Raw genomic sequence first — 15,012 nt, forward strand, 5'->3', positions numbered from 1 at the left:
CATTGGACTTGATAAAAGCTGCTTAGAATATTATAGAATACTACGGCATAGAATTATTATACCCAACAAACTACAAGAATAAATACCGTGCATATTCTATTGCATAAAGTATACAATTTAACTCTTGAAGCTATCTTAACCATAATCAAATTGTAGTTTCATTCAGCATGACACACACTTTAGATTACGTAACTCAGCTACAGCCTAAACCCAGGCAGAAAAGTGAATGAAGGGTCTCTCAAAATAGTCATTAACCAAATTCTACCAGGACACTTTATAACTAGATTTGAGAATATCCACATTACTGAAATTTAGCTCGATTTATTACCTGATATTTTCAACATATATAAGCAAATATTAGTTATTTTAAAAGATATACCTTGCAGACAAATTGATTCTACAAGAGCTTTTCACATTTCCTATGTGGATAAATGGTATTACATTAAATCTCAAAAGCCTGCAAACTAAAATATCTAAGAAATATACATATAAGATCAGTATGCCTAGTGCAATTTATACATATATTATTCGCCACCTACAGGCCGCAGAGGACATGAAGTGTATTTATAGAGTGCATTAAAGGTATGGTAATAGATACATAACATGCAAGATTATATGTAAATTGTCACCACTTTGGTCAGTACACTTGGACCCAGAAAACAGGCATGAAGATATCAATTAGGTTAAACTTTTATGGCTAAGAGAATAAGGTGGCCAGGAGGGAGAACCTCAAATTATAAAGCAAAGTACATATAGATCCGAAAAACAAAAGCCAAAATAGAATATAAAACCTGAGTTGGATCAACCAAATAATTATCTACCTAAACATTCTGTTCCCATGATGCCCAATCAGATGCCAAGAGAAAGCCCATAAGCAGAAAGTAAGTGCAGTGGCACTTTTCTGTTTATCTGCCCCAGCAACTGTTTCCTATAACATATAGTTCAAGCAAAGGTTATAGAGACATTTGCTGGATATGCTTTAGGGCAGTGGTTCTGGCTAGGGAATTATGGGAGTTGAAGTCTGAGAAACAGAAACAGAGTTGGAAGGGAAGGGACCTTATAGGTTTAGTCCAACCTCCTGCTCAAGCAGGAGATCCTTCACCATTTGAAGGATAAATGGCAGTCCAAGCTCTTGAAAGTCTCAAGTGATGAAGCTCCCACAACTTCCGAGGGCAGGCTGTTCCATTGGTTGTTTCTCATTGTCAGAAAGTTCCTCCTTATTTCTAGGTTGAATCTCTCCTTGGTCAGTTTCCATCCATTATTCTTCCAGGTGCTTTGGAAAATAGCTTGACCCCCTCCTCTCTGTGGCAGCCCCTCAAATATTGGAACACTGCTATCATATCTCCCCTTCTCTTTACTAGACTAGCCATGCCCAGTTCCTGCAACCTTTCATTTTATTTTCATTTTATTTTCATTTTTTTAGGGGATTCTTGCACTGAGTGGGATGTAAGTTTTAATGGACCTAATCTGTTATTGACTCAACTTTACACGGGAAAAGACCCGAATACAACAAAACCAGCATACCTACACCCGTGAAAATCTACAAAAACAAATATATATACATACATACATACATACATACATACAACTATTACATAGTAGCTAGTTTTCATATATGTTAAATCATAATGGGTGGTTTCAGCTATCATGCAAAGTCAACAAGATAAAACAAGCAAATCATAATGTGGCTTCTTCTCAGATGTTTAATATTAAGGCCTGTTTTGACATTAACAGTAATGTCTAATATTACATGTGTCTCTCTCCAAGGTCCTCTGGCTGAGCATACATTTTTCTAGCATCCGTTCTATGATCTTTTAACCAAAGCACATGATCTAACACTCACTACAATCTAGGGGAAAAGTGACACCTTGTGAAGGATTAAAAACACTCAATGCTTCTTTGTAAAAATATTTCTAGAAGTACTGGTTGGCAACCTCCAAATGGCAGAGCAGAAAATTTGCAGATAATGGAACAGTACTATAATCCAAGGCACTCTGACAGTCCAAGGTGGCACTGACTGCATTCACAGGTCACACTATGCTAGTGTGAAGATCAGTGTAAAGTCACTAAGGCTGAGAAAGGCAGCGCTACACCATGCAGTACATTGTTTAACTACAGTCAATAATAATTGACTAGGTTCGTATACTATGCCAAGATATGAATCATGGCTTTCAAGTCACACTAGCTGGGTTCAGATAAGTTAGGCCAAACACAAGCAAACCACAATAAAAACACAATTCAGGATTAGCCACCCTAGTCTCAGAAATTCAAGAGCAGCCAATAAACGCAATCCCACCATCTTTATATCAGAAAACCACGCAGACCTCTCCCTTTTCCTCTTCGCACGCCGCCACCCTCCCCCTTTTGCGGAATAACTAGTCCTTTCCACGTAATTCTGAAGCACACCCCCGAAGGAAGAGCAGGGCAAGAAGAGCGCAAGCAGCGACTCGCCGACCGCTTCCAGCGTCGCAGGCAGTTCTGAACTCGCTCTGCTTGCACAGCCTCTTTTTATCGGGTGCATTACAAAGGAGCCATTAGATGATTAGAGCAACTCTAGAGGCAAATTCGCCTCAGTGTGTAAACGCGTCCTTTATAATCCGATGTAAAACGGCACCGTATAATGAAAATAATCGTTTTGCACTCTGGGAGCAACATCCAGAGGCACAAGAACTGCACCGAGTAATGGGGGGAGTTGCAAAAAAGGAACCGTGGGAAGCTATCTCGGGTGCTTTGATACAACCAAACGGTTAAAGAACATGAAGTGGGATTGGGGAACTTTAAATCGAGCTGAGATGCGTCTTCCTGCATTTCTCGCGTTCCGTTCCTTTCCTTCACGGTTGCTTTGCAAGCCAACATTAATCTTTGTAGCCTTACAAGCAAGCCTTTTCACTAGTCCGCCTGGATGCTCAATGGAGCTTCCCAACAGCGCCAAGGAATCGCTATTTTAACTCGCTAAGAACTCTTAATTTGTAAAAAAAACAAAAAAAAAACACCTCACAGATTAGCAGAGAAAACTCCTGCGTTAAGACTAATTGCAAGCAGGTTTCAAAGCATGATATTCCGAATTCTGCAAGTAAAGGTTAAACAAGAAAAGAAGAAAAAGCACGAGGGCTTCGGGAATTCCCTAACTAGCCCCAAATCGTTGCAGTGACATGAAGAACGTCTCCCCTTAACTTTTGGAAACCTTACAGACTTGCCGGGTTAGAAAATTCGACGCCAGATGGGCAAGCCCTTTTGCAACGAGCTAGCTAGCCGTTTGACACCTATGGAATTTCCCCAGAGTTCAAAGATCCGTTTTTCTCTGGGACTGTGTCGCTGTCCTCTTTAAACATTGCACGGAGTCAATTTCTAAGCCCTCCTGCCCCCGAACGGAACTGTCACCAAATCATATCGAGCGCGTCCCAGCCCGCTTGCAGTGCCCTCAGTCCCTCGTCACGGGCAGGTTTGTCCTCTGGGGGACTCGGTTCATGCTTCCTGCAGCGCAGGCTTGGGCGCGTTGGCGTGCCAGGGGCGCGCCGACCAACTCGGCTCTTCTCCTTCGGACGCAAAGCGGGCACTTACTTCTCATCCACATGCAGGCTGGGCGAACACTTGATGGCCAGGCATGTTTTCCACTGGACGTGGCGGGCTTTGTAAACCTGCCCGAAGCCCCCGGAGCCGATCTTCTCCCAGCTCACGAACTCGCTGGAGTCGAAGGTTTTCAGTAGCCCCATGGCCCACGAGGAGCGACCCTCCGTTTCCATGGGGCCCTTGGAGCGCTCCCCAGCGTGGCAGCGGCACTCTCTCCTCAGGCACCGAACCCACTGCCCGCCTCGCTTCTCGCCACTGTCTCTTTCTCCAGGTGACTCAAGGTGTACTCACGCACCCAGTCTGACATCACTTCCGGGGTTCGCTGCTCGCCGCTTCGTCGGCAACGTAATCTGAGGAGTCCCGGGAGCTGAAGTGGCTGTTGTAACAAGACAGCTGTTGCACAATCGCCTGCTGGAGGAAAAGACGGTTTTTCCACTGAAAGGCGGGGGCGTCGGGGTAGGGTTACTTTTGGCAACTTTTAGAGAAAATGGCCTTTTTATCTTCTTTTTTTTAATCAAAAGAAAAGAAAGAAAGCGGCATGAATTGAGTGAACAGAGAATCTTTTTTCAATTGAATATTCCTTTCCAGTGTGAAAACGATCATTTTTTTAAAAATTCTCATTTAACAGATTAAAAGAGTTGGAAGGGACATTTGTAGGTCTTCTAGTCCAAACCTACCACCACCACCATCAGGCTGCCCAAGCAGGAGATCCTACATCATTTCTAACAAATGGCAGGTCAGTCTCTTATTGAAAACTGCCAGTGGTCAAGTTCCCCCACTTCTGAAGGTAAACTGTTCCATTGGTTTGATTGTTCACCTTGTCAGAAAATGTCTCCTTATTCCAGTGTTATTCAAAAAGATCTGAATGATATAGTCTCCTGCTTGAATAGGGAATTGGAATAGAAGACACCCCCCCCCAACAGTTATTCTGTTGCCTGTGTGTTTTGAATGGTATTAATTACACCAATAACAATAACTAGCTGATAAACCTTACTCAGCAAATGGTCCTTAATGGTACTATATCTACATGGAGGGAAGTAACCAGTGGGGTACCACAAGGTCTTAGGTCCAGGACTCTTCAATATCTTCATAAATGACTTAGATGAGGGAATAAATGGGGAACTCATCAAATTTGCAGATGACACTAAGCTGGCAGGAAAACCAACACCCCAGAAGACAAGCTTAGGATCCAAAAAAATCTTGACAGACTTCAACAATGGGCCCTATCCAACAAAATAAAATGTAACGTTGAGGAAAGTAAGGTTTTACACTTAGGCAGGAAAAACCAAAGGTACAAATACAGATTAGGTGAAACCTGGCTCAAAAACAGTAACTGTGAGAAGGACCTTGGAGTCCTAGTGGACGATCACTTAAAGAGTCAGCAGTGTGCAGCAGCAGCCAAAAAAGCTAATATAATCCTCGGTTGTGTAAACCGAGGCATAGAATCAAAATCATATGAAGTATTAATACGACTTTATAAAGCCTCAGAAAGATAGCACCTGGAATACTGCATCTGGTTTTGGTCACCACGTTACAAAAAAAAGATGTTGAGGCTTTGGAAAAAGTGCAAAAAAGAGCCACTAAGATGATTAAAGGCCTGGAGATTAAAACACATGAAGAACAGTTTCAGGATTTTGGTTTGGCTAGTCTAGAATAAAGAAGGACTAGGGAGGACATGATAGCAGCATTCCAGTATTTCAGAGGCTGCCACAAAGAGGAGGGGGTCAATTTATTTTCCAAAGCACAAGAAGGCAGGACAAGAAACAATGGTTGGAAACTAATCAAGGAGAGAAGCAACCTGGAATTAAGGAGAAACTTCCTAACAGTGAGGACAATTAACGAGTGAAACAGCTTGCCTTCAGATGTTGTGGGTGGCTTCATCATTGGAGGGTTTTAAGAAGAGACTGGACAGTCACTTATCAGAAATGGTATAGGACAGGTTGGCGAACCTTTTCTGCACCAAGTGCCGAAACGGGAGTGCACATGCGTGGGGGAGGGAGAGCACCAAAAACCAGGAGAGCAGTTCCCCGGCATGCATGCTAAGCTTCTGGTTTCTGGCATGCGCATGCACGCCAGTAAGCTGGTCTTCTGATTTCTGGTGTGCATATGTGCACAAAGACCAGCTGACTGGAGTGCATGTGCATGCCGGAAACCAGAAGCTCAGCTTCTCAGCATGTGCATGTGCACCAGAGAGTTGCTCTTCTGGTCTCCGGTGTCCTGCGCATGCGAAGACCAGCTGGCCGGTGCACATATGCACGCCGGAACCCAGAAGAGCAGCAGGCAATGGCTGGCGTGCCCAGAGAGATGGCTCTGTGTGTCACTTCCAGCACGCGTGCCATAGGTTTGCCATCACTGGTATAGGATCTCCTGTTTGAGCAGGAGGCTGGACTAGAAGTCCTCCAAGGTCCCTTCCAGCTCTATTATGATTCTGAGAGATATTATGTTATTAATAGGGCCGCGGTGGGTCGTGTAGTTAGGACACTGAGTCAAAAGGCTGTTGAGAGGTTGAGAGCTTGGCAGTTCAAAACCTGAGAGCGAGCCCAGTCAATTTGCCCTAGCTCCTGCCCACCTAGCAGGTCGAAAGCATGCAAATGCAAGAAGATAAATAGGTACCACTTCAGTTGGAAAATGCCAAGGACATGAAAAGAGCCCCATTGGGTGTTCCCTGCTTCCACTCAGCATCTGCCACTGCAGATGTCCAGAGTGACAAATCCCAACCCTCCCTTTTCATCCTCTTCCGAGGTCTTCTTTCCTCCCCCTCCACACATGCTGTCACAAAGAAAACTTAGTTTTTTGCTCAATGATACCACGATCAATATATTTTGATCTGAATCAGAATAAAAAGCCCATTTTGTTTCATTTCCAAAATAAAAGATTGGAAACATGCAGATTGAGAACAGACTATTCAGACTCATGTAGACATGGAAGGTTTAATGCCCAGAACATTGTACATACCTTTATGTTTATCTTATATTCGTGCATTGGATTTATCCTTTGTCAATGAAGAATTTGCATTTATTTCTATTACATTTTATCCTGTTTTATTCCATTTCTCCATCAAGATCATCCTGAAATATATTTCCATTTTCTGTTGTATTTAACAAGGACCTATGGCAGAATGAATTGGCTGAATTCATACATCATATTAATCTTTAAACCATGATTTATAAAACCATAATGACTCAGTTCACATAACATAAGAAATTTAACTGATAGAATGTTCAGTGAGGAAAAATTAACTTTCTAGATTTTTTTTTTAAATTGCACTATTTAAAATATTTCAAAAAGAAGTATTCAATGAAGATAAATGGAGAAAAATATAATTAAATCATTTATACAAATATTTGATTTACCTCTATACCAATTTATCCTTGGAAGCCACTTTTACTGCATTTATCTTATCTACTGATTCATATTTTGCTTTTCTTCTTTAAACTTTTCAGTCTTCTGGATGATGTTGTTGTTGTTAGTTGCAAAGTCATGTCCAACCCATCACAACCCCATGGACAATGTTCTTCCAGGCCTTCCTGTCCTCTACCATCCCCCGGAGTCCATTTAAGCTTACCCCAACTGCCTCAGTGACTCCTTCCAGCCATTTCATTCTCTGTCGTCCCCTTCTTCTTTTGCCCTCAATCAACCCCACCATTAGATTTTTCTCTGGTGTGTCCTTCCTTCTCATTAGGTGGCCAAAGTATTTGAGGCCTAACTAGACATCCCTAAAGAGCAGGGTCAACACCGCAGTGGAGATTGGTAGTCAGACAGTGAATTCTGTTTGGGGGAATGTCCCTGGACAAGAAGAGACTGAGGGATTGCCCACCTGTATTCTAGCCAGCTGCTGCTCCTCATAAGGAGATTGTAGGAATTGTGTTTTTTGTAGTCAACCTGTGAGCTGGGAGTCAAAGGATTTCAGTCACACTGATAACTGCAAACCAGTCTGTAATGAACATGAAATTTGCAAAACTCTTACTTTATTAATCACTATATGACATAATCAATTTAAAGTTTAAAAGATCTTCCAATCAGCAGGCTAAAGAAAAAAATCACTTGGTGAATCAAGCTTCCTTCTGGATGAAAAAAAAGTGAAAGGAAAATGTTTTAAAGAAATTTAAACTACTGTACTATCAAGGATTTGATGAAGTATAATTTTCAAAACATATTTTTGGGTGAAAGTGCTTTTAAAAATCTTATCACTAAAAACTTTTGTTTGAGTGCTGTTTAAAGATATTAAAAGAATGCAAACAATTGAGGAATTTTATAAAACAAGAAGATAAAGGAAGTATGAAATAGACCATATGAGTTTAACTATGGAGTGTGAAATGAGACTAAAAATTTGACATACTGTAAAAGGCCAAACGGGAAAAACAGCGGGAGGATTCTGTCGTTTATTTTTTCCCTTGCAATTGAAGCATGTTTACTTTTGGATAATAATATTAGAATGGCACAATCAGGAAAGTGGCAAAAACAGGAGGAGATGATCATTAGAGCAACCTACAGAAATGGAAATGATCCCAGAAATTGTTTGAAGAATTGGACAAGACGGTATCTGAATCAATTAATGCTAATTCAGCAGTTTTTGAAGAGAAAATGGAATAAAGAATTGTAAAGAGGAAAGAGGAAATGAAAAAAATTAAGAATCTTTAGGACAATTGGCTAATGATAAAGTGGACATTTTGAAAAACAAGAAAAGTTATAAGTGGAGATGAAAAACTATTTGGCACTATTAGAATTGAGAAAGCAGTAGAAGTGAATTACATCTTTACTTTTATGCATGTTATTTCCACTTCATCAAGTTGACGATGATATTCATTCATTCATCAGATAACTACAATTACCTCTGTAGGTGGAGTTCGATAGTGAGAAATCTAACATTCTGATAATTTGAATAAACTTCAAATCTTTCAGAATGCATCTTTGTTCATTACAGAACCACAAAGATACTACTCCAGTTGGTAGTTATCCACTGTTGTAGCTGCTATATCAGCATTTGCCAGAGTAATAGTGAAAAGCCGACGGGTACTTGGTTAAAATGAGATCAATACAGTGGAATACCATCCATATATATATATATATATATCTGTTCCTGCAATTGTAATCAATCCCAAAGATGGCACTTCTCAACCATTTTACATCAGAAAGAAGGAAAAATGTTTTAATGATAAAGATATTCCTACAGTGTTTCCCCGAAAATAAGATCCACTGAAAATAAACCCTAGCCTGATTTTTGGGGTGGGCCTAATATAAGCCCTACCCCAAGAATAAGCCCAGGGGATGGGCATGGTCAGCACAAGAGGCGGCAAGTGGAAGGGGGCCAACAGTGTCCAGCATTAGCCGCAGCCCATTGGCCACTTGCTACAGAGCAGATAAGTCCAAGTGCAGAAGCAGAGGTAGGGGGGAGGGACAGGTGATCCGGATGTGCTACATGGCTGCCTGGCTCACAGGAGGCTTGTGGGAGGCTTGCACAGCAACACTGGCAGCAGGTGGAGGCAGATGCACGTGGGGAGGGGGAGGCAGCTGCATGCCCGCTCCCTCCCACCATCTGCTTGTCCACAGTAGCGATGGCTTACAGGGCTTCCCAGGGTAGATGCATTTTTCACCCAGACAGAGGGAGACTCAAAGCTTTGCCTGTTTACAAATGGAACACTTTGAAACAGAGCAATTAGCTCGATTTCAAAGCATTCCATTTGCAAGAAGGCGAAGCTTCGTCTCCCTCTGGGTGAAATGTGCGTGGCAGAGGCAGGCAGAGGCACCATTGGGTGGGGGTGGGGGTGGGGGCAGGCGATCCCAACATGCTTAGCGCCATTCCAAAGTGCCCCATTTCCAAGCAGACAAAGCCTTGAGTTTCTGTCATTTCTCCATCTGAGCAAAAAGTGTGTCTGCCCTGGGAAGCCCTATAGGCCATTGAGGTCCCGGGCAAGCAGATGGTGGGAAGGTGGCCGCAAAACAAGACACCCACAAAAATAAGCCCTTGGGGCGCAAAAGAAAATAAGGCCCAGTCTCATTTTTAAGGAAAGATGGCATTACCATAGCAGGAAATGCAAAACACGAGACACAGGACGTCGATGCAAAAAATTATACAAAAAAAGGACTATCATGAATATGATGGCTGAGCAATGTGGAACCTGCCTGATGTTTGACTACAAAACCGTCACTCAAAAATATCCTATTGAAAGGTCAGAGGATCAGAAGAGGGGATGTGAGGAGTATTGAGAATGTTTCTGGCTGCTTTATCTCATATCCCTGCTCTATGCCTGTAACTTGGAGTTAGTCTACGAGGTGAGGGATAATGCAGAGTGATTGATAATGAGTAATTATATGGCCCTTACTTTATCAAAATATTAAACTGCTAAATTGTCCACAGGTCGTTTCTACTTTTAAAGAGACCAAAGATGTATTTTGAATGAGCCTTGCAATATCAGGCAATACCAACAAATATCAGAGTTCATTCTTAATTTTGTTTTTTAATTAACTGATATGACCTCTTTGTAAGAAACAAAATTTTATAATAAACGAGGGGTATGTGCAAATGATATCAAACAACAGTATAAGAAAATACAGACAGAAATTTCAGAATCTTTGCTTTGTTTGGGCTCATGTACAGTATATTATTGTCTGTAGAAACATGTATACGGTACATTTATAATCTGTCAAAGCTAATTTCACTGTATTATTAATGTGTGTTCTTTTGTTTTACCTACAGGTATGCCTGATCCAGGAAATAAGAAAGCATAGTTCTCTATCTCACAACTGTCTTAAGGTGAAATGCTATGGGTTTCAACATGTTTATGATGATTACAAGCCCTCTTAAAACTGCAGAACAGGAAAGAGGAGACAAATGGCTTTTGTACTTAAAACAAAAGCAAAATAAGACCAGCTGTTCCCTGAAGGCCACTAGTTCTTATGGGGCTTTGATCATTACAAGATGCTAAGAATATGGAGGTAGAAAATTAAGGGGAAGGGGGCTCTTTCAACCCAGCTACAGTGCTGAATGCTAGCTTTCAGAATACAAGCTGTAGGAAAGGATTATTTGGGATCAGGTACATAGATGGAAAAATATAATACCCATATAATCAGGTCAGAATTTGCTTGTTGTCTGAAGACCAAACTAGATTTAATGCTCAACTCAGATTTAATGCTCAACTTTCCTTATTTTAAAAAAAGGAACACTGCCCCCATAGAAAAGCACCAAGTAGAGCAAGAATCCAATAACTTCTTCTAAATTGGGGGGTGTTTCCCTTTGGATTAGGTTGGTAATTGTAATCCAAAGTGAGACGCCTCCCAAGAACCGAGACACAGAACAGGACAATGGCATCGCCCTCCTCCCTTACATCAAAGGCACCACAGATAAAATCAGCAAAATTCGCCACAAGCACAATATCAAGGCAGCCTTCAGCATTGAGCAAAAAATAGCCAACATCTTAAGAAACCCCAAAGACAAGATCCAGCTAGAAAACCAAGGAGTCTACAAAATTCCATGCAAAATCTGCCCTGCTACATACATTGGACAAACTAATAGAAGAATAAATGCACGCATCGCAGAACACAAGAATGCAGTCAGAAAAAAAGAAAAAACTTCCTCCCTTTTCCAGCACCTTAAAGCAACAGGACATGAAATTGATTTTGAAGGAACCAAATTAATCTCCAAAACAGAACACTTGAACAAGAGAATAATTATGGAAGCCATCGAAATAGAGAAACACCCCCACAACATGAATAAACGTGATGATACCTCCCGCCTAGCAGACATGAAATCAGCCCTCGTCAACAAACGAACCCCACCCACCACCCAGGTCGTTACAATACAAAAGAACAATGGACATACAGCCAGCACCTCAGCCACACAGGATGATATGAAACAGCCCACCAATCTACAAACATCAACTCCATCTACCAATCAGGATGCAACTACACAGCCAATCAACCCACTTACAGCAACAAAGCCAGCACTCCACACACACCCATCAAAATTTATAGAAAGATGACAGCTCTGACCATGCCTTACTCACACAAGCACGAAGCTGAAAACACCAGCCTGAAGATGGCGAGTGGGACCTCACCGAAACGTTGCCAAGACAATCTCAATGTTAGACGGGAAAAGACCTGAATACAATAAGACCAGCATACCTACACCCGTGATATATATATAGGATGGAAGGTTGAGTCAACCTTGAGCTGGTGAGAATTGAACTGCTGAATTGCTGGCAGCCAGCAGTCAGCAGAAGTAGTCTGAAGTACTGCATTCTCACCACTGTGCTACCATGGCTCTGGTGCAGATGTCCTGGATTCAAGACCTGAGCACCACACAATGGGATGAACTCCACATTTCTAGACCCAGCTCCTGTCCACCTAGCAGTTTGAAAACATGAAAATGTGAGTAGATAAAATAGGTACCACTTTGGTGAGAAAGTAACAGTGTTCCATGCTAGCTACATGACCACAGAAAATGTTTTTGGACAATGCTGTCTCCCTCCACCAAGACATGAAGAGGAGCCTAGGCCCTAGAGTCAGACATAACTAGATACAGAAACTATTAAAAATATTATTTTAATGTCATGACTTCTAATGGAAATTTACCTTCATTTCTTGTTTGGATATTGCAGTTGACTAGGGATAATATAGTTTGCAGATTGGGAAAAACTGTGGCAGAAGAAAATGCTCTGTATTTCTGTTCCTAGGAATCTGTCTGTCCACAAAATTAATCATAACTTAATGTGAAAATGAAATTACTACCCTATCAAAATGATCTTCATTAACAATATTTTAGCATTTCCTACCCAAATACTACTTGCATTAAGCTGTCTCCTGAATTAGTCATTTTAAATATGAAATCTCTTATTATGATAAACTTGCAACACATGTCTTCTGTTACAAAATAGGTCAATCCAGAGAGAAAATAATGTTACATTATTATTATTTTGTTTATATAAACAAATCACTACAGTGGGATCCATATCTCTCAATATTATCTCAATTCAAATTTAAGAATTGATGTCTCGGATACACTTTGGAAGAACTCCCATTATGATCGCTATCAGCAAATATCAGGAAAATTATTTAAAGTAATGATATGCATTTATCAATGTCTGATTCATTATACCCCATTTAAGTTGATAAAATTACTGGGAAAGGCCTACCGTATTTTTCGCCCTATAAGACGCTCCGGAATACAAGACGCACCCAATTTTAAAGGAGGAAAATCTAGAAAAAAAAGATTCTGAACCAAATACTATAGTAAAATATTTTATATCAACTGTATAAAGTTAACAGCAGTTTAAGAACAATTTTATGTCAACCATGTAACATATTAAGAACTATCTTTACTCTCATTAACAGTCAGAGCAAGAAACAGCAAGAAATCCAGAAATGAAAGAACTGTCAATATTACCAATATGTTCTTCATTTCCCCTCCCCCCTTATATTTCATCTGGTGCTCTCTTATCCAGCCATATTTCATCTAGTGGTCTCATAACCCCTCATATCTCATCTGATGCTCTCTAACCCCCATATTTCATCTGGTGGTCTCGTAACCCCCTCATATGCATCTGGTTTGAGTGAATGCTGCTGGAAAGGAGATTGTAAAAAGGAGATTGTTCCTTTTCCCTTCCCTTCCTCCCCCCTCCCCCCAATTTCTCCGGATTCTCAGGAGCCTTAAAGCAGCCCTCCTTAAGAAAGAAAGTGGGGGAGAGAGACACAAGAAAGAAAGAAGGAAGGAAGAAAGGAAGAGAAAGGAAGGAAAGAAAGAAAGAGGGAGAGAGAGCCCTGACCGCCAGTTCCTCCATACACAGCCCATTCCCCCCCCAAAAAAAGACCGTTTTCTTTTTAAAAAACGCCTCTGCAGACGATCTTGAAAACCTGCGAGGTTGCTTTCGGAGGGGAAAGACGGGCAGCTGTGCAAAGGCTTGTTTTAAAGCTTCAGGCTCCAAGGCTGCAGGTGCCCAGGGAGGGCAGCAGGGGCAAATGCTGCCGCCTGCCCCCTCCCAAAGCAACATCGCAGGTTTTCAAGATAGTTCGGACAGGTGTTTTTTTAAAAGAAAACCCTGAAAAAGCCGCAAGATCTGGAGAGAGATCCGGCCAGCCCGACAAGACATTTCTGAGAAGAGATGTCGCCATTTTTTGCATCGGGGCATGCTGCAAGGGGGGGGGGAGTGAAGACCTTTTCCAGCTGGCGCAAAGGACTTCCCCGGACTTGCTTTAGTGAATACGGGCCCGCACCTCCACCACCACCAATCCGGAAAAGGTCTTTGCTCCCTCTCTCTTGCAGCAAGCCCTGATGCAAAAAAACGCCAAGGACTTGCGAGTGAGTGACAGGGGCGGAGCTTCCGGGTTCATTGACCAACGGGCAGAAACCCACCACTGCCCACGTGGCTACATTCGGCCTATAAGACGCACCCAGATTTTCACCCTCTTTTTTGGAGTAAAAAAGTGCGTCTTATAGGGCGAAATATACGGTATATATATCAGAAAACTTAATAAAGGTAGAAGATATGCTTACTGTTATTATTTAGTGAAATAATTCAAAGAACTGAAAATATAACTGTGATTTGTGATTGTTGATACAAGATTGTTGCTGTAGCACAATATTGTGAAAATTCAGAAGCTCCATCAGATGTCTGGTAGAAAGCATTATGGAAGTGTTCTAATGAAAAAATAAAACATATAAAAGATGGAAGGTATTGGGATATATTAGAAAAGTTTCCTTTGCTTCTATTAGAGAAAAAGGAATCCTTTTTTTCAAAGCAAAATACTAACACTAAATAAGCTAGGAAATGTGTTTTGCAATCTTCTCATTTAGATGAACTTGGAGGATAATATAAACCACACTAACATGATTTTTCAGATATTTAAATCTGGATATCACTTCAGAAAGCAGGCCCTGAAGCAGAGCACCCACACCACTTGTGTCCTATGAAATGACTCTGCTTGATTGATGGGACCTGAAGCAACCCCCTCTGCCATATCTTGCCAGATGCAGAGAAACAACCAGACAGAGGTGATCCTGATGAAAGAAATATCCTTCTGGGTTCATCTCCAAGTGGGGAAAAAGACACTGATGGAGGCTGCTTGGAAGGATGGTTTTAATGCTGGACAGGACCACATGGCTTGAGTCCTGAACAGAAAAAGTGATCACATGCTTCAATGTTGGTGGAGAAAAAGAGAAGGGAGGCTGAGAATTCCTGGTTTTATGCCCTCTCTGGCCTTTGATCTTGAGCTTCTAATTGGTTGTCACACTCCCATGGGGCCATGCAGGGGAAACTCTCTAGGCTGCGTTTTGAATCCAGGTTTGGTTGAGTTCTCAGATGCCATGTGGGGAGTTGGGTAAAGGGCCAATATTACCATGCCTTAATGCCATCCCCCTGGAGCTGAAGGGGAGACCTCTTTATTATGTAAAGGGACTGGCTTGGCCACCTTAATGGCCCATTGACAAAGTGGGTGGAGGCAGGAAGC

At 41.6% G+C, this 15,012-nt stretch overlaps 1 protein-coding gene and 1 long non-coding RNA gene across 5 annotated transcripts in view; one reads left to right on the forward strand and one right to left on the reverse strand.

The window, feature by feature from the left end:
• Window positions 1-3,889, reverse strand: part of RIPK4 (receptor interacting serine/threonine kinase 4) — a 37,080-nt gene extending 33,191 nt beyond the window's left edge. Inside the window, exon 1 of one of the 4 annotated variants that reach the window (XM_081951311.1) lies at window positions 3,562-3,889. In XM_081951311.1, the coding sequence (XP_081807437.1) occupies window positions 3,562-3,743 (182 nt within the window). In that variant the 5' untranslated portion in view covers window positions 3,744-3,889. Of the gene's footprint in view, window positions 1-2,296; window positions 2,450-2,776; window positions 2,847-2,993; window positions 3,131-3,561 lie in introns of those variants that run through there. The other 3 variants (XM_081951314.1, XM_081951312.1, XM_081951313.1) reach the window with 3 other exon arrangements.
• A 25-nt stretch (window positions 3,890-3,914) lies between these two features.
• Window positions 3,915-14,699, forward strand: LOC309391160. Its single transcript, XR_014175230.1, has 3 exons — window positions 3,915-4,026; window positions 10,268-10,324; window positions 14,405-14,699. It is a non-coding gene; the product is annotated as an uncharacterized lncRNA (long non-coding RNA).
• Window positions 14,700-15,012: the final 313 nt, after the last annotated feature.

This window comes from Natrix helvetica (genome assembly GCF_964273705.1).
Source record: "Natrix helvetica genome assembly, chromosome: 4".
NCBI classification, from domain to species: Eukaryota; Metazoa; Chordata; class Lepidosauria; order Squamata; family Natricidae; genus Natrix; species Natrix helvetica.